The 27,390-nt window shown below is 44.5% G+C and overlaps 1 protein-coding gene across 1 annotated transcript in view; it reads right to left on the reverse strand.

Moving 5' to 3' along the window:
• Fer1l6 (fer-1 like family member 6) overlaps positions 1-27,390 on the reverse strand; it is a 141,333-nt gene that overhangs the window by 20,733 nt on the left and 93,210 nt on the right. Inside the window, exons 25-34 of the mRNA XM_075960973.1 lie at positions 17,540-17,650; positions 17,129-17,290; positions 15,571-15,751; positions 13,545-13,759; positions 12,381-12,506; positions 10,336-10,372; positions 8,523-8,647; positions 6,650-6,781; positions 5,618-5,743; positions 2,153-2,280 (exon numbers count right to left, since the gene is read on the reverse strand). Coding sequence (XP_075817088.1) covers positions 2,153-2,280; positions 5,618-5,743; positions 6,650-6,781; positions 8,523-8,647; positions 10,336-10,372; positions 12,381-12,506; positions 13,545-13,759; positions 15,571-15,751; positions 17,129-17,290; positions 17,540-17,650 — 1,343 coding nt within the window. The remainder of the gene's footprint in view (positions 1-2,152; positions 2,281-5,617; positions 5,744-6,649; positions 6,782-8,522; positions 8,648-10,335; positions 10,373-12,380; positions 12,507-13,544; positions 13,760-15,570; positions 15,752-17,128; positions 17,291-17,539; positions 17,651-27,390) is intronic.

Here is a 27,390-nt window from a genome sequence, read left to right on the forward strand (position 1 = left end):
GAGAGAGAGAGAGAGAGAGAGAAGTTCTTCGGGGAATCAGGAAAGTGGGCAGATGAGGGTCAGCTAGGACCAAGACCTGCAGAGGGAAGAGAGCCATCAGAGTCAGTGAGCTATTTTAGTCACCCAAGTTCAGTAACTGGGGAGCCCATTGTTTGTTTCCAAGGTGATAAAGATTATGGGAAACTTTGAGAGCTGGGAAGAGCTGCCAAAGATTGTGGTCACACTCAGCGTTAGAAGGATGCAGTTCGATCTGAGCTCCCCATCAAATGAAGGAAGTTTTGTCTGGGTACCTCCTCTTTCCCTCGCTCATCCATTCTTTCACAATAAATACATATAATACAGCACTTAGTGTATGCCAGGCACTCACTGTCTGCAGTGCTGGGGAGTAGCAGTGGCCTACGCGAGTTCAGGCACAGACGGCGAACGAACACACACTCAAGTAGACCTATGCTGGCAACTACGAAGGGGAAAGGGAGGCAGCTCAAGGAGCCAGGGTGTTAGCAGAAGGGGTTGTGACATCCTCGTATGAACACCCCAGCAGGTGGTCCCATCAGGAGGGGGGTCCCTAAGTCATGGGTTAGACACACCACCTTCTGGGACACAGGAGGATTGTGCCAGGAATGTGTGTTCTAGAGTAACTATGAAACATGAATCCCACCAACCATCTACGTCTGGACAGACTGTGAATGTAGCCTCGTGATGCTGTGTGCAGGTGGGAGGCACATCCTTCACGCAGACCTCCGACTTTCCAGAGCCATAAAATCAGGCTGATGGAGCAAGTCTACTTTACATCTAGGAAACAGTAACGGCAAAAAATGTAGCCGTGATTACATAAGTGGCAGATCGCAGTAAAGGTCATCTCTCAATCAGAGAAACAAGGGCACACTTCCCTGGTACTGTCATTTTAATCGTTCCCATTAATCCAGACCGGCTAGGTCGTTTATTGCCTCATTTCCTCAGCAGCAATAAAATCTAAGAAGCTGATGTTAATCAAATGCCATGGGGTCCAAAGCCAATACAAATAGATATATGAATTTATAATATTTCTTGTGGAGATTCATCCCGTGCTCTTCGTTCCTCAAGAAGAAGAATTTAAACTTAGTTAAGCTATTGCTACAGCATCCAAAGAGGAGAGGAAGGTGTGGATGTGTGTTGAGCGCTGACTGTGCTATGGATGTTTCACAGGTTCTTCCAAAGGAATCTAGAGTCAGGTGTCATTGCTGCTTTATAAAAGAGGAAAGCTTCAAGGAGACAAAGTTAGCTTCATAAAGTTCCAGAGTGTACATGACAATGAAACCCAGGTTCCAAGATCAGTGGTAGCCAGAGCCCAGACTCAGACAGGAGACACGTATGATGTGCCATTATAAGGTCAACTGGGTGTGGCTGGAAGGATTGTTCAGTGGTTAAGGGTACTCGCTGCTCTTGCAGGAGGACCTGGGTTTGCTCCTTATAGCTCGCATTTTTAGCTATTTTCTTTTTCTTCAGCTAAGGCTCATTCTTTCCAAATCAAGTTTCAATGCAGGATGAAGCAGTGGAAGTCATTATACTCTGTGACTTTCATAGACCATTGCAGTGAAAATCATATCATGTCATAAGCTAGGCTTTATGAATTAAAACTGCTTGTAGCTCAATATGTGAATTCTGTAAACAGTTACTGGGCATTTGGTCCATTATTTCAAGCTGTGTTTTAACAGTAATTTTCTTTGGAAATTTTTATGATTATGATCCTTATTACTCATTTAAATAAGCATGCTCTCTCAAGCCTGAACTCATATGCCCCTCTTGGGTTTCAGTTTTGAATACACTTCTTAACCTCTTTGTATTTTAGATGTCTTGATTGTAGGAAGAAAGCTCTCGATACAGAACTAAGAGGTAGCATCTGTGACCTTTCAAGGTACTTTTAAGACCTAGGAAATAGACATAAAACTACTTGCCTAAAGATAACTACATACCAAATCCCAAATAGGAAAACTTCCTACATTTTGTGGCTCTTTGGTGGCTGTTATCAAGAGCACAAGTCAATATTCAATCTTCAGCTGCTGTTTTACCTAAGACACCCCTCCACGTGCGCCCCATTTCTGCCCACCCTTCAGGAAGACAGCAGCAGCCAATGCAGAAAGAACAATACAACACAACTGGGATGGCCACTGACCTTCCAAACACTGGATTCAGTTGTTTGGGGATGTATTTGTCCCGGTCTTTGATTTCTGTTTTGCCAAGTCTGAGGACGATGTAGGGGTCTGATTTGCCATCTGGATCTGCTGGGCTGAGATTAAATGCCTGGGGAGGACAAAGAAAATGACTCTAACCCGGTGGCCTCAACCATGGCTGCACGTGGGGACACTTGGGTGCCAGGTTCTGTCTTGAGATGTTTCTGGGTCCTCGGCTTTGGAACTTTTCGAAGTTCCTTAGATTTTTAGAATGCAGCCTAAGCGAAGAAGCCCTGCTTGACATCCTAGTCTTGCTGATAAAAAGAAAAACCAAAAACCGTATTGGCATCATCTTTGTCTGCTGCCGTCTACCCAGAGGAAACCAGTCATTGGCTCATGGCAGTGAGGAGCACACTGGAGCGGGAGGCAGAAGATATGAGCCTATGTTCTAGCTACAAGTAATTATGTCATTGTGGGCAAGTTATTTTGTTTCTGGATCTTCCTGTGAAGCCATGGCCCTGCAAACCCTGCCCAGCACCAGGGGTTCCCAAAGTCATTAACTCTGTGAGTCTTGCCTTTAACCATGGTTCCCTGAGTGATGATGTGTTTCAGTTCATGAAGCCTAGTGACAGGCTGGCTGGGCCTGAGGCTGTCAAAAGCAGATGCGGTGGCTTCCATGGTAGGGGGCACTAAGACATGACATCAAAACCGAGAAACTCAGAAGTGAAGAAAGCTGAGAAACAGCCCCACATTTGAGACTGTCTCCTGCAGACAGAACAGGATAAACACATCAAGCTACATATTTAAGAATGTTCTCTAGAGATTACTGAGAGCCAAAGTTTGTAAACAGGTCACATGCCAAAGCACAATCGAAATAAGTCACTCCCCTGTTTTCCCTTGTTGAATCACTGACGTTTAATTCTCTACAGCAGTGAACTCTAATAAAACCTGTGTGCTTTGCTATTCCTTTGTTTATTTTTTAATTTATTTTTGTTTATTTTTTAATTTATTTTTTTACTTTTTTATTTTTTGGTTTTTTTTGAAATCCAGTTTCTTTGTGTAGCTTTGATGCCTGTCCTGGAACTAGCTCTTACAGACCAAGCTGGCCTCGAACTCACAGAGATCCGCCTGCCTCTGCCTCCCGAGTGCTGGGATTAAAAGCGTGCACTACCACTGTCTAGCACCTTTGTTTACTTTTATGCTTCCACTTGGAGCTAGGATGTGGTCTCCATGAGAATGAGAGTTCTGTCCTGTTCATTGCTTTATCTCAAGGACACGGAACAGGGTCTTCTTAATATTTGTTGCACAAACAAGTGATCTTCTATCCACTCAAGAAAACAGCATCTGACCACCAAAAGGAAAGAAGTCCTGTACTGATCTGGAAAAATGTCTGTGGTATCTTGTGAAGTGAGAGGAACAAAGTAAAAAACTTTGATTTCTTTTTGTATGTATTTTTAGTTACTGTTTAAACACCTTTTTAGTGTTTATTAAATTATTTTAAAATCAGTGGGTTAGATAACCAGCTAATTGTGGTAAGATAACACACACAATTGCTACTAACAAGGTCCATGCCAAACACCGGCTCTCCATCCTGCAGTAACTTTCTTGCTAATAAAATCTAGGTCAATCTTCTTATTCTGTTCATTCAAGTCCTCCTTGCCCTCAAACTTTAGCCCAAGCCAGACCTCCTCCATGCAGCCCAGACCTGTCCTAGGGTGGAACCTGGTTCACAGCAGCACTAGACGAGAGAGGTGCAGCAGGCTTGCATCTCAGAGCGCTGCAATCCAGTGAGAGAAAACGGTGGGGGCCGGAAGTGGAGACAGCACAGAGGACTTAGCAGTTCACTAGATTCGTTTCATGAATTCTCTGGGCCCTTAGTGTTCTTATGAACTTTGAGAACCTCCAGAGTTGGAGAAAAAAGATCAATCACCGAACACAATATTTCTCAAACTTACTCGAACACACACTTTGTTTCTTGAGGGATGTATATTCATCATCTCCCGGGACACCGGGAACTTGCTGAATGACGTTTGAAAAGGCTATTGTAGAGTGTCCTGTAGGCAAGCATTTATTATAGGTTGCCAGCACTGTGTGAGATTTATCATAAGCACCACCACACTTTCCAGCTAGACTGCTTTTATTGAGGCCAAGACTCCAACACAACACCCCTGCCACATGGCTGCAAAATGATATGGAGGAGAGAAGGGCACCCAAGAAGTGCACAATCAACACACAGGTCATTTTCTCTTCTCATTAATTGTTTTTTGTTCTTGAGACAGGGTCTCACTGTGTGCTCGCCTGGCCTGGAATTCTCTACATGGGCCAGGTTGGCCTGGAACTCTACCTCCTGAGTGCTGGTACTAATGGCTTATGCCACCACTTCGGGCAATTTGTTCTTCTTTTATGCTTTGTTAATGTTCCTTATAAAGGATATGAGCAACACAGGAGAGGTAGCACTGAATACGATTACTACAATCAAAGACCATCACAGAAATCAAATCCAAGCAACAAGTTAAAGACAAATCCATGACCCACTAGGATTTGTATAAGTGAACATCAAGTTCAATTTTCTACTTTCCCTATAAGTCAAAAGTTTCATAATTAAAGTTTTGTGACCCATTATCAAAAAGGGAAACCTAGAGAACATAGTATTTTGAGTTTTTTTTTTTTAAAAATGAACTCAAAGCTGAGAAGGGGTGGCGCACGCCTTTAATCCCAGCACTCAGGAGGTAGAGGCAGGAGAATCTCTGTGAGTTTGAGGCCAGCCTGGTCTACAAGAGCTAGTTCCAAGGCAGGTTCCAAAGCTACATAGAAACCCTATCTTGAAGAACAACAACAACAAAATTTATAATGAACCTTCTAACTATAGTAGTGCTTTAGCAAAGCCATTGGGGGGGGGGGTTAGTGCCTTGCTGGGTCCTTGGGACATTCTCGGGCTCCTCCTCACACTGTCTTCCCTGGGAGTGCTCTGCTTCTGAATTTGGTTTCCTTCCCTGCTAGTGGGTAGCCAACCTAACAGAGTTGATAAAGCTGCTTAGCGAAGCCCTGTACACCAGGAAGTGAAAAGTCAGGAGATGCCATATTCCTGAACAACCTTTACGCCCTATAATGGACTGATCTGGGTACTCTTACTGCATATGTTGAAGTCTAAAGGTATTGGACCTATGGTTGGCTACAGGCAGGCGACTGAAGTCAATAATGTCATAGGAGTGAAGCTGTAAATTTCAAACTCTGCACTTTCTCCCTCCACATTCACAGCTCCAGAGGAATGGCCACAAGAAGACACAGTAAGAAGGTAGATGCCTACAAGCCAACAGACAATCATGATCACCACCAGGTAATCATGGACTTACAGTTCCCAGAACTGTGATAAATACCTTTCCATTGTTTAAGTCCATTTGTGGTATTTTGTTATAGCAGTGTGGGTAAGGTAATCCACCCACTTAGATTAAAGGAGGATGGCTCACCGCGACAATGTACACCCGGATCAGCACTTGAATGGGGTGATTGGGTGGAATTCCCTGCTGGATTCTCAGCTGCCCACTGTCCTCTGAGGTAGAATCCTCGGGGCTTTTGTAGATGCAGAAGGAGCCCTGGAACCACAGAACATATGTCAGAAAACAGAACGGTCACATGACCCACAAAAAACCACAGTGAGCCCAGTGGTGGGAAAATGAGCACATCCCAAGTGTCTGAAGGACATAGGCTAGTGTCACCCTTTGTCACAGGGAGGGGAGGTGTCCTTGGGCATTATACAAATGGCATGCCTCAGCTCCTATTCGTGGTGCACTGGTGGATGGGGTCAGTACGTTAATCAATGTGTTCATCACTGGGCCATCGCATGAGGACCTGAGTGTTCTTAGCTGTGAAATGCTGTGCCCAGGCTTCCCTACTGTCTCCTTCTGTCCTGAGTACAGTGTCCCTCTTTCCAGATACATCAACTGAAGCTTTGGGAGGTGAAGCATATTGTTCAAGACACAAGCTACTACATGCCACTAGCTACTACAATAAACCAGGTTCAAATCCAGGTTGGCAAACTGAGCCACTCCGCTCATTTCAACACAAGGTGCAGCCTATTAAAGGTCCAGCATGCAGTGGTGAACTAGATATTAGGGACTGCTTTGTAAACGGAACCCCCAGGTCTGCCAAAAAAGGGTTCTGTATTGTTTGATTTGTCTTAGTTTTTCAACTGGCAAGTCTGAATAGATCACATACTTAATGTGTTATGGATGGGACAGCAAAGCAAAGGACAATGGTCCTTACAGGTAGTGACTGTCTTCTTACATTCCGTAGAGTGAGTTTAACTCACTGGCCACAAATCAAAAATATCTCCAAAGACTGTGGTTGGTCCTTGTGGGGTTTCAAAGAAGGTGCTGGGTGGGCACTGAGGATGCTTCCCCTGCCCCGCCGTGTCCCATATCACAGTGTCATTGTTAGAACTGAGTTATGGCTGACATTTATGGAGAGAGACAAAGAATGGGGTCCACTTGGGGACCTGCCTTGAACTTTCCTATGACTCTGTCTCCATCTAGGCCATGATCATCTTCTGTGGATTTGCCTCTGAAGAGTTCAAAGGTCTTCACCCAGTCTTCAAAATGGTTATACTCGCTCTCAAGATCCCCATCGTATATCTGTAGAGAGAAGGAAGATGGCACGCAGAGGATGGAAGGTTAGTTACTCCATCACCTTTCATTCGCATTCAGAGTTTGAAAACAAATGAAACACAGACAAACTCTTCACCGGGATGTGACAGGAATGGCCTCTGGCTCAGTCCCCAGCAGAGTCCTTTTTCCCATCTGAAACTCATGAGGACAGCCTTTCTTGACTATATCTCACCATTCTGGTCTTCTGAGTTTCACCAGAATAATTTCATTTCTCTGGGTTTCCTGTTAGCCTCTTCCACAGGCCCCTGACACCATGCTGATCTGTTCAAGCACATGGGCTGAGCACTCATGGACTGAACCCTCTGAAATCATGAGCCAAAACGATCACTTCCCCCAAGTTGTTCTCTCAGGTACTTAGGTCTGAGTCATGGAAAAGACCTAATACAAAAGGGTTAGTGTTGGTTTAATGAGAAAGAGCAGAATTCTCAAAAAAAATGGCCTTGAAATATGCCCCAGGGACAAGGTAAGTATATCTTTAGAGAGAAGGAAGATTATACTAAGAAGATGGAAGGTTAATTACTCTGTCACCTTTAAATTCATTCGCATTCAAGGTTTGAAAACAAACAAAATGTAGACAAATTCTTCACCAGGATATAATAGGAATGACCTATGGATTTATTAGTGTTGATTTATTCTTAGCAAGGAAAACATTTGGCTAAACACCCCTAAAGTTAACTACTATGCAGTTTATAAAGCCCGTTGCATAAAAATTTTAATTCCAAGAAGCATAGTCAACTGAAAACATTTTGAATAGTTATTTATTTTTTGTGTGTATGAATGTTTTGCCTTCACCTATGTATTGTCCTATGTGTATACCTAGTACCTGTGGAGACCAGAAGAGGATGTCAGAACCCCCTAGAACTAGAATTTTAGATGCTTGTGAGCTTCCAAGTAGGTTTTGGGAACCAAACCCAGATCCTCTGCAAGAGTATCAAGTGCTCTTAGCCACAGAGCCAAATTTCCAGCCCATAAAACATTTTTAAATGCATAGGTATGAACACAATAACCCTTTTTATGCCTAATTAATGTTATTGGCTATTAAATATAGACTGTAGTACCTTTGGGAAGTTGAAATCATTAATATTTATTAATTATTAACACATTTAACATGACAGAATGTTTATTTTTATTATAATGCATGCAGACATAAAATTTTTCCAAGTGGAAAATAATATATAGACTTTAGAAATGCAAAGTAGAATTCAATTTGAGGTTTAGAAATATAATTAAAATACTCAAATTTCCTCTCAAAATGACTTACCCAACTTGATCATCTGTGTAAGTAATTGCTGTACTTCAAATTTTCGTATCCATCCATATGCCTCTAGCTAATACCCACTCACTAATAGGAAGATTGGTCTGATGGAACTGGCTTTGGTGAAAGCTCCTGCTATTTTGAGTGCACACAAAATTGTGCTGCAAGAGGAGCTGAAGGGAACTTGTACACTGTGAATGACCTCCCGGGCTGAGGCTAAGCAATGTCCATTATACCCTTTCTGACTATAGGGCTGTGGAAAAAAAACAAACGAACAAACTTCCTTGTCTTGGCTTGCATGCACGTGTGATTTTATTTCCCCACATCGGTGACTATAATGAAGACAGTGTGAGTGAGTGCTTAGAAAAGAGTCACTACAGTTGACCAAAGCACCAAGAGAAGCCTGGTGCTGAGCCCTGCACCCCACCCGTGGAGACCCTGGGGCCCACAGACCTTCAAGACAGCCAGATTTGGGATGCCATCATTTCCATCATCTTTCAGCTTCTTCTTGAGCACTTTGTCTTTCTTCTTCTTGGGGACGTCATCTATATCCAACACCACCTCGCCTGGCCTGGGCTCTGTGGATATTTGGCAGAAATTACTATAGGACTGTTAACGGCAGGGTTACTACATACAGCCCTACAGTTTGTACCGTCTGTAAATACGGTGTTTGTGGCTGCTGTGGGGCCAGGCAAAGTGTTAAGTGGGCCAGGTCTGAAGGTATGTTACTTTCTCTTTCCCCCGGCTAGCAGAAAAAAAGACCCTGAATTTGGATAATCCTAAAGCTTTTTGTTTTTGTTTTCTTTCTTCTCAAATGTCCGTGGGGTCTTGAGAGTCACCTAGTGCAACAGGAGGCTAAAATGTGTTGAGAGTCTTATACAAGGTCATGCTAGTAATGTTATTTAGTAAATTTTAGCTGCATTGTGTAAAGACAAGGTGATTAGAGAGGGATGCTGAGCTCTGCTCTTTCCAGCTTTGTGGCCCTGGATGAGTAACTCAACCTCTTTATGTCCCTGTCTCATGTGTATAGTGAAAATGCTATTGGAGATGTCTGGTCATAGGAGGAATGTGAGATGCAGCATGTGTGTATGTGTGTGCGTGCGTGTGTGTACATGTGTATGTGCGTGTGTGTATGTGTGTGTGTGTGCGTGTGTATGTGTGTGTGCGTGCATGTGTGTGCGTTGTGTTTGTACATGTGTATGTGTGTGTGCGTGTGTATGCGTGCGTGTGCATGTGTGTGTGCGTGTGTGTGCGTGTGTGTGTTTACATGTGTATGTGTGTGCGCGCATGTGTGTGCGGGCATGTGTGCGCGTGCGTGTGTGTGTACATGTGTATGTGTGTGTGCGTGTGTGTGCATGTATGTGTATGTGTGTGTGCGCGTGTGCGCGTGTATGTGTGTGTGCGTGTGTATGTATGTGTGTGCATGTGTAAGTGTGTGTATGTGTGTGTGTGTATGTGTGTGTGCGCGTGTGTGTGTGCATGTGTATGTGTGTGTATGTGTGTGCGTGTGTGTGTGCATGTGTATGTGTGTGTATGTGTGTGCGTACGTGTGTGTGTATGTGTGTGCATGTGTATGTGTGTGTGCGTGTGCGTGTGTGCATGTGTATGTGCGTGTATGTGTGTGTGCATGTGTGTGTATGCGTGTGTGTGCATGTGTATGTGTGTGTATGTGTGTGCGTGTGTGTGTGCATGTGTATGTGTGTGCGTATGTGTGTGCATGTGTATGTGTGTGTGTGTGTATACATGCACCATGTGCACATGTGTATGTGACTGTCCATGCCATCTGAACCATTCTTGGCTGCTTGGTGTGTTACTGCAGTAGTTAGGCTGTGACTTGAACTGAACTCTTGGTCATTTCTCAAGCTGCCTTTGTTGTCCTCGTGAAGTGAGTCTGGATCCTGAATCCAGACCTGTGCACTCAGCATTATTCACATTTATCTTAGTGTGGGCCCGTGCGTCTAGCTTGATCCTATTTTTATCCTGCTACTTCTGTATGAAAGCTCTGCACAGGACACGAGCCAGTCATTCCAGAAATTAAACTGAATTACAGGCCAGCTCAGCTCCAATACTGACAAGATTTTCTTTTCTGGTACTGGGGGACTAAACCCAAAGCTGGCCAGGCAGGTTCTGGAAGACCTTCGGCATGTATTGCCCATCTTTATGAGGACAAAGAAGGTGAACCACAACATGTTTTCCATGACTCCCATGACTCCACTTACTCTACTGGCCCCATTCTACACCCAAGCACCCCCAAATAGCTACTCACCTGTGGCCCCTTTCTCCTTGAGGTTGTTCTCCTTTTCCTTAAAAAAAAAAAAAAGAAAGAAAAAGAAATAAGAGTATGGACACTGCTCTGTCTAAGTTACAAATCCGGAGTGCTATCTGCCCTAATTGATTTCCCAGCGGTCTGTGTCCCCAGAACTGCCATTTTAAGAATATTAAATAGTCACCAAGAAGTCTCCAGAATGCAGTGTAACTGTGACGACATGGCTCCTAGCACTTGGGTTGGCTTAACCCTAGAAAACAGGTTTCTGTACACCCAACAATAGTGTCACCCAGGTGGAGGCCATTGTTCTCTGTGACAGGCTCTCCTCAGCTATAGGGAGGACAAATCTATCTTACACTTCCCTGGAGCACCCCACAGCCTGCCCTAGGAGTTCCTCCTGCTGCTATAGTGGGCCCTTGGGTGGGTACCAGGGGTTGAGGAGGGTAGTAGAGAGACAACAAAGGGTTAACTATTCATAGGAAGTAGAAACATCCATCCCGCAAAAGGAAGGGGGATGGAGGCAAGGGTTAGTGTTTGATTTGCTAATTCACTGTACACTGTTGTTTTTCAGCAGTCCTGGATGAGAATGCAGTCTCTCTAACTTAGAGAGTCCCAACAGCCTCAGCTATGAGAGCATGTGACCAATTCTTACTTTCTTTTTAACCTGGTGTTGATAAATCTTAATAAAATTGGTCCCCAAGCTGTAGCCTGAATTTCCAGGCCCATTCCCCACGGCTCTCTAGTGTTAGGACTTGATCCTTGTCTTAGTCCATGTTCGTGGGACTCTGGGGCTCCTCTGGCAACCCACCAATTATTGATATTTGCTGGGCCACGATCTTCCTTTACTTGGGTCAGTTCCCCTACAGATGTAGACTCCTGTTGAAGTCCTGCTGCTCTGTGACCTGGGTGTCCCCTACTGCTGCTGCAGCTCCCTGTTGAGACTCCTCTTTCCTGTGTGGACCTCCCTAAGTTTCTCAGGGATTGGAGCCTGCAGAATGGACTGTCCTGAATATCCTTCAAGGGTTCAACAGAGCTTATGAACCACACCAGCTCCAGTCAGGGGGTGGGTATCTTGTAACCAGGAGCCTTGGTCTTCTACGCTTTTCCCTACTGCATTTAATAGAACCATATTTTAAAAAGTTAACCTTTTAAAAATTAGTTCTTTGACAAATTTTTTAAAGTGAAAACCAGATTTATTCAATGTGATCACATTGAGAAGACAGACAAAGAGACCCAGTGAACCCCTCAACCCCAAATCCATCTCCGGGGTTCTCAAGAGGTTAAAGTTTCAGTAGAGGCCAGAGCTATTATTAGTATTCAGGCATCTGTACTGGCCTGTCCTTGGGGTCCTGACAGGATACAACCTCAGCTGCAGCCACTAAGAGCACCTCCTGTGCCTACTTGCTGTGTTCCCCTATCAAAGGTTGAGTTTTGACTCAGCCCTCACCCAGCTCCATCCAGATCTATCCCTCCTTCTCTTCCCTCCCAGCTTTGTGTCCCTTTCCCATCAAGGTCACTGCGGGATGCCCACACATCCTTGGATGCTTGGCTCTCCAAGGACCACTTATACTGCACCCCTCCTTTAAAGACTCAGGGGTCGTTGTGGAAAAGAGGGGCGAAAGGGTGTAATAACCAGAGGTGGTGGATGACTAGTCATCTACCACGAGAAAAGTACATATTCTGGACACGACAGGGCATCTGCACATGGCATCTCCTGAGACAGCAAGCAGAAGGCCTATGCAAGTCCACGTCAGAGCCTTATAGAGAGGATTGGGTACAACATAGAGAGAGGATTGGGACCTGAAGTTCTGCCCCTAACTGAGGGCTATTGTTAGCAGTTAAGAGAGGAAGGACCAGGTTTCTCTAAGAATTTAGCCTCCGATAAGTTGACCAGACCACAGTGGAACACCAGACAGGATCATGTTTAAGCCCTCAGGCTCTTCATACTGAAATATAAAGGGAGATGCATGGCCTTGAGGGAGGAGGGAGAAGAGGGAGAAGATGCCATGTTCTCCCTCGACTATCCCAGACAGGGGAGGCCTTACCTTCTGTGCTTTCTTTAGGGAGGCGTCATACTTAGACCACCAATCGATGACATTCTCAGCTGATTCATCTGCTATGGTCCTTTTTCTCCTTTTGGTGGATCTCCGGGAAGGCTTCCTGGGATCTTGCTAAGGGGCGAGAGGCAGGTTACAAGTTGGGCCTGGTTCATTACATGTAGAAGCCAACTGGTTATCAGAGGAAGAGTGTATGTAGATGCCCAGTGAGAGGTGAACAGAGGTATCTGTTGGTTTTGTGGTGGCAGTTCTTGTTGCTTCAATAATAGAACATTTAACCATATCTTCAACCATCCTTGAATTAGTTCAGTCAGCAGTTACAAAGATGCTGTATACTGTGTTTGACTTTAGGGATGCAATGTGACTTCAGCCCAAACCCAGAAAGCTCCAAGTAAAGTGGAGGAGATAGGGTCCTAGACACAGAAGGGGTGTCGGCGGCAGACAGCCTTGGGTCAACAAGCAGTAGGCAATTACTATGAAATAGGTGATTCTCGGTTTTCTCAACTGAAGATGATGACACAAGCCTACTTCACCGTGGGAAAGTTCTAGTGACATGAAGAAGGAACTCCACAGTTAGCTTCATTTCTCGTTTAAGAAGGGCAGGGAAGTGACAGCTAATGCATAAGAGGCGGGAAGTAGAAGAGATTTAGTTATATGCAATGGCTAACAATATATATCTCAGAAAGGAGGCCTTTGAAGAAGACTGGTATCAGCAATTGGGGGTGTTCCAGCTGCTATAGCAGCAGACACCTCCCAGAAGCCCACTTAACTGAGGATGGAGAGTCTTTCTCCTCTTTAGAATTCAAAGAACACATCTTGGCCATGTCTGACCTTGTACAAAGAAGGCTCTAGATGTTTATGCAAGTATTCCTGGATGAAGAAACCTTTCCAAGCTAATGAATTTAGAAGAGGTTCTGTCCCATTAAAGATTACTGTCATATCTGACTAGCACTTTAATTTCATACATAGTAACTTTCCAATCCTCCAGCAGTACTTTGAGGTAGACATCACAATCTTCATTATGAATGAGGAAATTAGTAGCCAGGGATGTTAAATTGCTGGCTCAAGGACAAATAATTAGTGGCAGTCTGGATTTTTCCAGTGCAAATTCTCCTGAGCTTGGCAAACAGGAAGCAGATTACACTGACCGACCTTGACTTTTTCATCTTTCGGTGGTTCCTGGGATACAGGTTTGTGCTCAGGCTCCAGCGTCAGAGAGGAGTCAGGGATGTCGACTAGGGTGGTTGTCTGAGCCTGGGCAGAGTCCGGTACCACTGTAGGTGGTGGCTCAACATCCACATAGATGTGATCTGTTGGGGGATCCTGGGAGGAGCTGAGTCCAGAAGACTCGATGGCTGCTAGTGAATCTGAAAAAGATGAATGAGAGAGAGTTCCTTCAGCCATGGAACACAGCTGGCTTCCAAAGGCAAGCTCTTGACATTTCTAAGCCTTGTTTTCCTTATTTCTGGGACTATTTTCCTGCGGGATAAAATGAGACCATCATTTGTGGCATCTGTTGTACGATTAGGCAATCAACAAATGGCAGTATTAATTCTTCATCCCTTAGAGAAACTGTGTGGACATAAAAGCCAATGTTTAGGACACAGGTCCTCTGCATCGATTGTCTCTCTCAGTGTGCAGATCTGCAGGGACTGAGGTTTCAGAAGTCAGTGAGCCCCCAAACGTAGGCAGTACATGGGGCATACGATCATGTGTGCTTAGTGGAAAGCAGGGTCAAACCCTGGGGTTCCATGAGATCCTGACTGGGCGGTTGACTTCATTACAGGTCGTAACACTTTTCCACACTTGCCAAATGTCCTCTGCATTTCATGTTGCACAACTCAGCACTGATGGGTGTTTTCTGCGGTTGTCAAGGTCTTCAGAGGTTCTCGTTCCTCTGGGTATGACTTTCACCAGCAGAGTTAATCCAACAAACTCCCATAGGTATCTATGCTGTGCTAGACACAGATACCCACACTGAAGGGGACACCCATAGGATAGCAAACCCCCAATAACCAAAGCAAAACCCAACCTTCCAAAATTGGATAGTAGAAGGTGAAGAGGAGGAGGTGGGGAGAGAGCATGGCGTAAGAAGCAGCAAAGGGGGGCTCCAACGGAGTAATAGGAAAGACGTAGGGTGGTGTAAATCAGCACAGTGCTCCACAGCGCCCTCTGTCTGTATTCGGTGCAATTTCATGTGCACGTTCCCTGAGACCCCTAGTCTCACTCCTGGATAAAAAGGCTGGAGAAATTCCCACACAGCATCTTCTCTTAGGAAACACACACAGGTACCTTCATTACAGGATGGCTGGTGAAAGCAGAGACTTGTGAAGAACCTAGGAGTCCAGCGCAACTCAACAGGAAGGGGAAAAGGGAAATACAGCAGATGCAATGGGTTGTCTTAAACAGCTAATGAGCCCCTGGCAATGTGGAGAGATATTAGAATGTAGCATTGAGTGAAAAGAACCAAAAACTGTTACAACACCATATCATGTGTGTAGATCAAATGTGCACAAATTTACAAGAGGGTCTGAAAAAGATTTCTCAGCCGTTCAAAGTGCGTACTGCTTTTGCAGAGGGCCTGAGTTAGGTTCCTAGCACCCACATCAAGTGGCTCACGGCCACCTGTGACTCTAGCTCCAGGGCATCTGGGGTCTTTTTCTGACCTCCATGGGTCTTACACTTGCATGTGTATGCTTGCACACCACACACACACACACACACACACACACACACACACACACTAACACAAATGCTCATGAAATCTATTGGTGAGAGCTCTGCCCTGGGGAGAGGTCTGGCAGGCAGGCATCAGAGGAGAGCAGACATGACAGAGAAGACCCGAATAGCTCAGTGACGAGGCTGCAGCATGGAACTGGGAGGTGTAATTAACTCTGAACACCTGAGAACCAAAAGCGGAACAAATTAAAATAATACCAAGCGTAAAGCCAAGAAAACTGGCAGAGAACGGGGGCTGGGGAGAGGAGCCTAAGGAATATTCAAGTGTGTCTCAGTGGAAGATTTGATTCCAACACGAGAGAATAAAGGTGTAAAATCACCAGAAAGGTCCAGTCAGTCACTTGAGTGTTCTTTCAGGCAGATACCACTGTCCATGCCCACAGATACCCCATCTCTACAGTCATTTTCACTCTAGCATCTAGGATGATGCTCTTCCTACCTGGCCTGGCCCAGGCTCCATCCGTCTGTGAGGTCAGGGCAAGGGGCTCTCTGGATTTACAGAGAAACTGCTTCAAGCAGTTGATGGTGTAGGTGCCCACAAGGGTGCTTCTCCCGAAGGCTCTCCAGTCCACCACACAGATGCTCAGCGGTGGGTGCAGGAGCTCATTCTCAGGCAGCTCCTGCAGAAGAGGTGGAGGGAAGATGCCGCTACCTGGGTGGCTCTGCCTGCTCGGGTCCCGCGGGCTCCTCTAGAGGTGGGCACAGCTGGATGTCTGCCTGACTTCTCCTTGCCTTGACATTCTAGTCCTCAGACCAGCTCGGCAGTTTGCCCACACTCTGGGGGACTGTCTTCCCAAGTCGGGAATAAGTGCTAAAACTAGGATGGATATGTTCTAATAACAATTCATTCCAGGTACCAATCCCTAAAAGATGTCAGTTGTGAAGCATCTGTCTCCCACTCCTGTATTTCCACGGCTGTGTTGTCAATCCTCCTATTCGCTATTACTGTTTAACCAATCCCGATATATGAAACAAATGAAGATCAAGCCACGAGGCGTGAGGCTAAGCGGACAATGCTCTACACACTTGTCTTCCCCCTAGTGCCCCGGGAGGATCCATGACATGCATCATGGAGGGGTTCAGATACTACACACACTTTAGTGTCCCCTTTGATCACCTGGAACATGTGTCTGTGGAACTGAGTTGGCTAGACAAAGAAAACTTTTCATAATTAGTTCCAAACCAGAGCAAAAAAAAACCTCATGTGTGCTGAAATATTGAAATAAATAAGAGCACAGGTTTCAAGAGACATAACTTACACACGACAGTCACTGACATTCTGAACACAGGGGACCTTAGTTAAATGTGGCCATCGAAGTAAATTTCTATTGAGCATTTTGTAGCCAGCAGTTCTCAGAAGCAACTGGAGGGTCTGTGCCCTGCTCTAAACACCTCTTTATTTGGTAGACTGGGGTAGACCTAATGCTGGGTATTTCTTTCTCATTTGGGGCATGCATGAGTGGGAGTGGGTGGTTATAGGGTACTGAACCCAAAGCAACACAGAGGCTAGGCCAGCACCCTGCCATTGAACGACATCTCCGACCCGCTCCTTACTTTTCATTTTTAAGACAAGGCCTCACTAAGTTGCCCAGGCCAGTATGGAACTCTCCTTGTAGCCTGTCTGGGCCTTGAACTTGTGTTCCTCCTGCCTCAGTTTTCCTGAGTAACTAGGATGGTAGGCCTATGTCATGGTGCCGAGCTGAGGACGTGCCGCAGGTAAGGCTGGTGTAGAGGAGTTGGGGATTGTACTCCAAAGATCCCTGCCCAGGCAAAAGTCTTCTAACTTCCTTTGATTTATTGTACGCTCTAGACCTGTACATTTGCACAACAGGTATCCACTGTTTCTAATTCCGGAAGCCTGGCTTTCCACAATTAGGCTGCTCACACAAATAGCGTACACCTGAAATCTTGAAGCATCTCCCCAGGCTAAGTTGGTGATGCAGAGGAGCCCAGCTGTGGAAAGGGGGCTGAGCCTCTGAGGAAGGAAAAGCTCGTACCACGTCAAAGGCCTCTGCCTGCACGCTGAAATTGGGGTTGTTCTTGTAACTCTGGATCACGCAAGACTTCACGCCTCGTCCCCCACATTCAATGAGAACCTGTGGCCGGTCCACCGAGAGAAGCTGTACCTTCTTCATTTCTCGGACACCCCAGAAGAGGACCTGAGGAGAGGGGTGGGCAAAGCCAGAGAGGAGCCTGGTGTATGACCAGTGGAGAAGCCAGGGTGTGACTCCTGGAGGGACAGTGCGGTCTTCCAGCTGCAGGTCATGGGAGACCCCGTCCTGTCTAGTTCGGCTAGTGAGGTCTTCCCTGGGTCATCTGCCCATCCTGCCACACCTCCCCAACTATGCAGGCGGGACACCTCTCCTCTGTGTCCTAGAGGTCAAGCCTCTCCACTTCCTGAGCCTTACCTCGACCCGGTATTTACTCAGCACTGGACGGATGTTGGCGGGAACAGGATAGATCTGTGTGATGTCTGGTGGGCCAATGGGAGGGAGACCCTGTAGTCCAGAAGAAGGGACCTGCCATACAAAACAGCCATTAGTGAGAGGCTGGAGATGTGAGGAAGGGTAACCAGGCTATGCAGCACCTCCCCAGCAAGACATCTTTGTCTCATCAGGACCCGGCAGCACACCTAACCTTCAATCAACCATTGATGATAAGAGCACTGATTGGCAAACATTTAGTGAGCACTCAGGGTGTGCCATGATGTTTGCAAGACATAACTTCCAATAAGCTCACGGTAGACAATGGAGAGGCAACACCCCCACAAGTGTATAGATGTTCACAGCTTGATAAAATGACACACAGAATTGCAACAGTGGATGGGAAGGGGACTGTGATCACATCTTGGGCTTCTGACACTTAACTACCCTCTGCCTTCAGAGACTCAAGAGATCATGGCAGCCCACAGTGCACAGCTATGGGATGAGATCAAATTTAATGGAACAGAGACTTACTACTAAGTCTTCTGTGAAGGAGAAAGTAAAATCTCCTGAATGTGGAACTCAGGAGAAAATGGGTCACTTTTGTGCCCTTGGGCACAATCAAACGACAGGACAATCACCGATCTTTGTAGAACTATCCCACAAAGAACCTACAGAACTCTCCTAAAGACAGGGAATTTCCCACAGGTAGCCCACGTTGCCATCTCTTCAGGACCAACCTCGCTGCCCATATCTGTGAAGAGGCTTTCTAGACTGGGTCCCAGTTGTTGTGGCCATTTTCCTGCCCTGTGACCATTGACTACATTGTGTCTTCTCCATAGGCAGAGCAAGTGTGGGAATTGGGTGACCAAATGCAGAAAGCAGGCTTTCTGGAGTGACCCTGTATGAATCACTTTCCTTCGCTGAGCCTCATGCACTGGGCTGGCCAACACTTCAGGTCTCCAGAATCACATGCTCTACTTTGGAGTCTGTGATTCGCCTCCGTGCAACTCTTGTCTGCTCGCAAAGTCTACAGAGCTTGGCCAAGAGGACGTCTGTCTTTACTTCCTCTCATTCTCCAAACCCTCAAGCAGTACCACACATGCAGTGGCTTCTTGACAAGTGTTTACTAGATGACTGAGACGTTAGCTCCATCTGCCAGAAAGTGCCCGATTGCTCATCAAAACCGGCAACGTGCAAGCGTCCCCCATTTCACGGTGGCAGTCATGTTCTAGTTGGCCACAGCAGATGTGGTTAAGCTAATTACACGAAAGCCTGGAAAAAAGACAAGCAGACGCTACAAATACCAAATAGGCTGGAGATAATGAAGCTGCAGATTGAGCCAGAAAAGGAAGCTGGCACCGGGAGGACAAGTACCCAGCTGCCTGGTGGGCCAAGGTGAGTGGTGCTGTCTGCCAGCATGGCCTCACCCAGAAAGCCAGCTGCTCCTCAGACTTCACAGAGCCACACAAGACAAAGAGGCACAAAGACAGACACTGTGTGCTTTCTTTCTCTCGTTTGTATTTCTTTGAGTTTATATAGTTATGTAAAATCCTGTGTGTATGTAAGACTTGAAAGTCGAAGGGAGACTGTCTAGGTGAACAAAGAGGATCATGGGGAGGGGAGCAGGGAGAAAGGGAGGGCACACTGTGTATGTGTATGAAAGCATCCTTACGTAACAGTAGTCCTACACTGAACATAAGGAACAGGACAAAAACAGCTGAGACTGTGGTGGGCGGGGAGCTGCCTGTGGACATGCTCTGTGTTCTATTTTAATTTGATATATAATAACTATGCATACTTATAATGTATAAAGTATAATAGCTTTTTAAAATAACGTGGAATGATCAGATGGGGGCACTTGGCGTACCTGTCACATTTCTTTGTGTGTAGGGGTTGGATATTCCAAACCCTCAATTTCTGCTGATCGTGTTTGTCCTACTGCTGTAGGGTATTAGGAATTACCCCTCCCACCCAACTGAGAGCATTAGTCATCTTTTCTCCACCCCACTCTAACTCTCCCCAGGCTCTAAGAACATTATGGGATATGCTTTTGTAAACGCCTAGGGTGTGGGAGCTGCAGAGATGGTTCAGCAGTTAAAGGCACTTGCTTCTCTTGCCACTTGGGTTCCTGCCACCCACAAGGGAACTTACAACTCTGTATAACCCCAGTTTCAGGGGACCGAATGCCCTCTTCTGGCCTCCATAAGCACCATGCAAGCAGTAGGTGCACGTATGTGGATGCAGACAAACACTCATACATACAAACTAAAAATAAAATCTTCTTTTTTAAACAGAAAATATTTTAAAAATTCTTTTTAAAAAGTGAAGTGTGTTTTCTTATCCCAGGAGCTCCGAGATGGCAACCTTGTCAATCCTCCAAAAAGGCATGCATTTATGATCTTAAGTATTGACCCCCAGCTCATAAGAGAACCCATAGTACGGTGGAGATGGAAAGGCTGACAGTCAAGGTTAAGTTTCTTCATAAGTAAATGGGTCAGCATGGCCTGTAGACATGGTGTGCACTTGCTCAGCACATGGGGCCCTGGGAAAATGAGTCCAAATGAAAATGAAGGTGAAATAACTCAACTCTGAAACAGCTGGAATAATTTGTTGTAAAGGACAAATTGCTCTAATATCCCAGGGAAGAGGAAACATGAGAAACTCAAGAAGATCTGGCTGTACAACTAGGGCAAAGGTGAGGCCAGTGGGTCTCTGGCACGAAAATGGAAGAGCTGTTTCCTTTCAGGACCTTGCATGACCCTAATCCGGGCCCTGCACATCTGGATAATCACAGATGTTCAGAAGCCTTCCTCCGTCACCCTCTGCTCATCATCTAGCCTTCAACTGCTTCTCCTGCTCGGCACAGCGACGAAGGACCAGGCTTGAGCTCCCTAGCTGTAGGAGCTGGGGAAAGTGACTTTGGATCTCCGACTCTCAGTCCCATCTCCGGTGAAGCGGGGACAATGCTCTCTTAGTCACAGAGTCGCTGTGAGGAGGTGCAGAAAGGCATGTCCTGCTCTGACATGCTTTCCAGTACAGAGAATTCCCTAGGAGGGAGGGCAAGCTGAGTTGGCCCTGCAAAGACCAAGGCTCACCTTTAAGCTATCTCTAGTTGGATAGAGTTGGTTCTGGATTGCTTCTGTGTAGGGTGTACATGAAGTCCTGAGTGAGTGTGTATTGTTGGCACAACCACCACCCTGGAAAGGATTCCAGTGCCTTAGGCTCATGGGAATGGCAAGGCCTCCTCTGATCTGAGTATAGATGCCAACGGTATATGAACAAAGTACCAAACACAGCTTCCTCCTCCTAGAGCCTACAGAGTCCAGTCCTCGTGTCTGCTCACTACATAGAACCCTACTAAGATTAGCTCACCTACATCCTCACTCAGGAGTTTGCAACAAACACACTGGCTTCCTAGGCTGCTGTTGTGCCTCAGTCAGAGTGAACAGATGGCAACTGACTTCAGGGAATCAGCCCATCAGCATGCAAGGCACTGTGGGAGAATCTCAGATAGGCAAGGCTCCAGGAGCCTCAGCCCCCAGAATGTCTCTTGCTACTTGGGTGTCTTTGCATGTTTGCAGCTGCTATTTCTCTCTGATATCTGGCATGGTGTGAATGGGTATGGGGAGATCCCGGCTGCCCTTAATGGAACGTGATTATCTCTTGGAAATATCCCATTCTACTGGGCGTTTTGACTTGGGGATTATTATAAAGATGATTTCCTCTTAAGCCGTACTGTTTAAAGTGTTGCCCCCTCCCCCAGTAAAACAGGGGCTGCAGAGGAAAGAAAATAAGAACAATAAAAAGTCACACAGCTAGTTTCTCTAGCTGAGGAGCTGCATAGACTGTTGCTTAGCTGAGCGGTTAATAAAAACAATTCTTTCCCAGAAGTTAACTTAGCTCGACTAATTTTAATCTTAATGTTGAAAGGTGTGTTCATAGGTTGGTGTACTTTCTAGCTGAAACAAAGCTTTAAATATGAGTTAAGGTTAGGTTAAGATGTTTTTGCTAATGGGCTTGAGGTAAACAAAACAATTAGGAAGGCACAGTTGAGTGAGGGGCTCGTTAAGGTCAGGGAACAGGAACCAAGTAGCCCAGTTACTATCAGCTGATGCGCCTTTCTTGCTAGGATGGGTGGGTGATCAAAGGTGATGATTAATTCCTTGTACCTATGTCTGCCCTTAGCTTCTTGATATTATAGGTGAAAAACAAGTTGTTTGGATATGAACGTATGTGGGTCTTTGGAACAACTTGTTTTTCACCTGTAATATGTAAAATGTTTAATCATGCAAGGGATATAGAAAACATGTTTTTTTTACTTGTATTTACTGTAATCATTTACTTACAAAATAGAATGTAACCACATTGTAATTTTTATACTTCCTGAAAGTTTTGCTGGGGTAGGTAAGCTGTAAGGGAAAAATAAAGCCAGTTAGAAGGAAGACATCAAGATAGACAGAAGGGATACATCTGGATAGAGGTTAGAAAAGAAATAAAGAGAGAGAGAGAGAGATGAGATAGGATAGAGAAAGACCCTAAAAGTGTGTGTGTTGGGGGGCAGGGGAGGGGGCTGGAGAGATGGCTCAGCAGTTAAGAGCATTGCCTGCTTTTCCAAAGGTCCTGAGTTCAATTCCCAGCAACCACATGGTGGCTCACAACCATCTCTAATGAGGTCTGGTGCCCTCTTCTGGCCTTCAGGCATACACGCAGAAAGAATATTGTATAATAAGTAAATTTTTTTTTTAAAAAAAGTGTGTGTGTGTGTGTGTGTGTGTGTGTGTGTGTGTGTGTGTGTGTGTTCCTGTTTTCTCTGACCCTAGAGAGCTAAGTTTGGCCCTCTTGCCAGCCCCAGAGAATAAAGTTTTACTCCCTCAGAGAGAAAATCAAGTTGAGGGATAGTCCACCATGTCCCCTCAAGCTTGAGTTGCTGGGGGCTGGTCCTCACAGCGTCGATACATGTCCCACCCAGGCCTGGATTTTCTCTGCGTGTGGCTGTCAGTTCCCCCTTCTCTGTTGCCCTAATTACATCAGTTCCAAAGCTGTGCAAGGTGAGACACTGGTGGCTTCAAAAATAACTTAGAAAATTAAAAGGAAAAAAAGAAAAGCTAAAAAGTGAAACTGGGTTCCAATTTCACTGCATATTGTTAGGTACAATGTCCACTGTCCAATAAAACATAGTATGTAAGGAGACAGGACAATGTAGTTCACTGTCAAGAGAAGCAACAACCATAGAAACAGATCCCAGGGGACTTTGGTAGTATCATCATTAGACATAAACTCTATAGTAGCAATACTTACGTTGCCCAAAACAAGACATGATGAAGGATGTCAGGAAAGCTAAAGTAAAATGGAAATTCTGTGACCACACATAGAGCCACCAGAAAACCTTGGTGAGTTCTTACCTTTTCAAGAAGCAATAATAAAAATAATACACTTGTCTCAGAGAAGAGAAGCCCAAAGGCAGAATAGAGTCTTCATAACACAGAGGGAAATTGTCACCAACCCTGGCAAACAAAAAGATCTCAGAGGAAATATATTGGGCCCGAGTTCAAACAGCAAATGTGTGTGTATGTGTGTGTCCCTGCTAGACACACACCATAATCACATGGTGACACTGCAGCTGATCATGCTTCCCAGGAAGGAAATGTGAGAACAATATCATCACTGTGCCGACATGTTAGCCACCAGAGGAGGCAAGAGTCTATGATGAAGCTGACAATGAAGTCTCCCGAGGCCTGAGCAGAGTGTTTTGGAAAGTCTTAATAATGTGCTAGAATCTTCCTTCTTGTTCTCAGGACAAAAATTCAGATCATTAGATCACTAACTGATAACTTTAGAGCATAAAGAACACACAGAGATGCTATGTAAGGTGAATTAGTTCACTTAGTTTAGGCTCCTAGTGGGGATGGTTGACTGAGCAGCAAACATGAAGGAGACTCTTACTTTGTTCAAGTCAGTAGGACTTAAGGAAGAGACTCTTACTTTGTTCAAGTCAGTGGGACTTGAGTGAAGGCAAGGACAATATAGCTTTTCCTTGTTCTATACCAAGAGACAAAGACTGAAAATAAATGAAAAATACAGACAATGCTCACGTGATGGTAAGTGAAAGCTCCCTGAGAAGCATCAGGATTTAGGAAGGCAGATCTGCCACATAGGTTTATAAACACTGCACACTGAACAACTTCAGGGGGTGCTACTCGTGGAATTAGCTAGAAATGGCCCTTTCGGGCTGTGTAGTGAACTCACGCGGAAGTAAGACAAGAGAGCACTTTTGGAATTTGAAAAGCATGGTAGACAGATAATGGCAGCAAGATCTGTGTTTTGTCTGCTTAGGAACGTTCCTCGGGAACACACCCACACATAGGAGACACTGAATAAACACGTTTGAATGTATAAATCCAAGAGTAAAGTGATCCTTGTCTTCAACAAACCGACACAGTGACGAAGGAGGCAAGGGCTGTTTCGATTACCTATAAACAATGGGCACGCATTGCATAGACCAAGAGGCAAAGAGAAGGATGGGCCAGAAGAGAACATCTGAAACAGCAGGCGAGCTTTCTGGAATCTTGATGATTCTCATAAACTGTCTCCGATTGATGGATTTAAGAATGTGTCACTGTAGCCGACTGTGACTTCCAGGCTACAGATAGGAAGAGAATTTGGGTTTGAATGCAAGTATGTTTAACCTAGTATTAACCTTAATACACAGTTTCAGCTTCTTTATCATTTGGATATAGGAAGGCTACTGAGTTTTTTTGTTTTTTGTTTTTTGTTTTTTTTTTGAGTTGGTCTTATATCCTGCTACATCACTGAAGGTGTTTATCAGCTGTAGGAGTTCCCTGGTAGAATTTTTGGGGTTGCTTTTGTATACTATCATATCATATGTGAATTCACATATCATATGTGAATAGTGAAAGTTTGACTTCTTTTCCAATTTGTATCCCCTTGATCTCTTTTTGGTGTCTTATTACTCTAGCTAGAACTTCAAGAAATATATTGAATAGATGTGGAGAGAGTGGACAGCTTTGTCTTGTTCCTGATTTTAGTGGAATCACTTTGAGTTTCTCTCCATTTAATTTGATATTGGCTGTTGGGTTTCTGTATGTTGCTTTTATTGTGTTTAGATATAGTCCTTGTATCCTTGATCTCTTTAAGACCTTTATCATGAAGGAGTGTTGGATTTTGTCAAAGGCTTTTTCAGCATCTCATGAGATGATCATATAGTTTTTCTTTCAGTTTATTTATATAGTGGGTTACATTGATAGAGTTTCATATGTTGAACCATCCCTGCATCACAGGAATAAAGCCAACCTGATCATGGTGGATGATTTTTTGATGTGTTCTTGGATCCGATTTGTCAATATTTTATTGAGTATTTTTGCATCAATGTTCATGAGGGAGATTGGTTTATAATTTTTCTTTCTTGGTTGAGTCTTTATGTGGTTTTGATATCAGGGTAACTGTAGCCTCATAGAAAGAGTTTGGCAATATTCCTTCTGTTTCTATTATGTGGAACAATTTGAAGACTATAGATATTAGCTCTTCTTTGAATTTCTGATAGAATTCTGTGCTAAAACCATTGGGCTCTGGGCTTTTTTTTGGTTGGGGAAAGTTTTGATGACAGCTTCTGTTTCTTTGTAGGTTATAGTTCTATTTAAATTGTTCACCTGATCTTGATTTAACTTTGGTATATGGTCCCTATCCAGAAAATTGTACATTTCTTTTATATTTCCCAATTTTGTGGAGTACAGGTTTTTAAAGCTGAGAAAGAAATCCAAGAAGTATCACCTTCACAATAGCCACAAATAACATAAAATATCTTGGGGTGAAAGACCTGTTCAACAAGAACTTTAAATCTTTGAAGGAATAAATTAAAGAAGATATCAGAAAATAGAAAGATCTCTCATGCTCGTGGATAGGTGGGAGCAACATAATAAAAATGGCAATCTACAAATTCAATGCAATCCTCATCAAAATCCCAACACTATTCTTTACAGACATCAAAAGACCAATATTCAACTTCATATGGAAAACAAAAAACCAAGGATAGCCAAAACAATCCTGCATAATAAAGAAACTTTTGGAGGCATCACCATCCCTGACATCAAGCTCTATTATAGAGAAAACTTGGTATTGGCATAAAAACAGACAGGTTGACCAATGAAGACCCAGGTATTAATCCATGCACCTATGAACACCTGATTTTTTTTACGAAGAAGCTAAAATTATACAATAGAAAAAAAAAGCATCTTCAACAAATGGTGCTGGCATAAGTGGATGTCAGCATGTAGAAGAATGCAAATAGATCCATACCTATCCCCCTGCACAAAACTCAAGTCCAAATGGGTTAAAGGCCTCAATATAAATCCAAACACACTGACCCTGATAGAAGAGAAAGTGGGAAGTAGCCTTCAATGTATGGGAACAGAAGACCACTTCCTAAATACAACCCAGTAGCACAGACACTGAGAGCAACAATAAATAAATGGGACCTCCTGAAACTGAGAAGCTTCTATAAAGCAAAGGACACTGTCAATAAGACAAAAGGGCAGCCTACTGAATGGGAAAAAAATCTTCACCAACCCCACATCAGACAAAGGACTGATCTCCAAAAATATAAAGAACTCAAGAAATTAGACACCAAAATATCAAATAACCCAATTAAAAATGGGGTACAGAACTAAACAGAGAATTCTCAACAGAAGGATCTCAAATGGCTGAAAGACATTAAGGAAATGTTCAAATGTTGACTCCCCGTGGGAACCCTTCCTCTCTCTGAGGAGTGGATGATGAATGGGATTGGGGTGGGGAGATGGAAGGTGGAGGGAACAGGAGGAGGGGAAGGAGTGGGAAATGGATTTGGCATGTAAAAGGAGAAAAGATAGTTTTTTAAAAAAATAAAATGAAAAAATAATTAACACTGTCTAGCCCTCCATTTTAGTTAGAAATCTGTCTACATGGAGTCTAGATTCTGATCTGCCATGCTGACCACATTTTGCCTTCTTATCCATTTCAATTTCTAATGTCAGTAGTTGAGACCAAAGATCTTGTTTTAATATCCTATAGCATAGAAATATTATTAATAATTAAATAATATGCATGGACTGCTCTGTACAAGACAACTTGGGAAAATTAAAAACATCCTACATTTTAAATCAGAAAAAGCCACATTATGACAAGTGGTAGGTCTGAGATTCATCCCTGTGGGATCCAGTCCCCCACCTTCATGCTTATTCATGCTGTATGTGCTAAGAATGCCTGTGAGATTCATCCCCATGGGATCCAGTCCCCCACCTTCATGCTTATTCATGCTGCATGTGCTAAGAATGCCTGTGAGATTCATCCCCATGGAATCCAGTCCCCCACCTTCATGCTTTTTCGTGCTGTATGTGCTAAGAATGCCTGTGAGATTCATCCCCATGGGATCCAGTCCCCCCTCCCCCCTCACGCTCATTCATGCTGCATGTGCCAGGAATGTGTGTCTTCCAGTTTCTTTATCAAGTGAGTTGAGCTTCCTTTTGTTTTGAATTGGGATTTTGGGAAATCAGGTTTTCCTATAGAAGATGCTATTAATCCAACGTCAAGTTTGGATTGTACCCCCACTATGATGACATTTGGAGGTTCAGCCATGGAGAATCCTCATGAGTGTGAGGATTATAATAAGAGAACAAAGGCAGAACATTATCCTCCCTGCCACATGAGGGCACAATGAGAAGGCAGCCATCTGTCACTCAAGAGCTGGGCCTCCATCCAATACCAAATCTATCAGTGCCTTTTTGGAATCCAGCCTCAACTGTGAAAATATCTAACAAACAGTGTTTGTTGTTGAGGTT

The sequence above is a fragment of the Microtus pennsylvanicus genome, chromosome 2, assembly GCF_037038515.1.
Source record: "Microtus pennsylvanicus isolate mMicPen1 chromosome 2, mMicPen1.hap1, whole genome shotgun sequence".
NCBI classification, from domain to species: Eukaryota; Metazoa; Chordata; class Mammalia; order Rodentia; family Cricetidae; genus Microtus; species Microtus pennsylvanicus.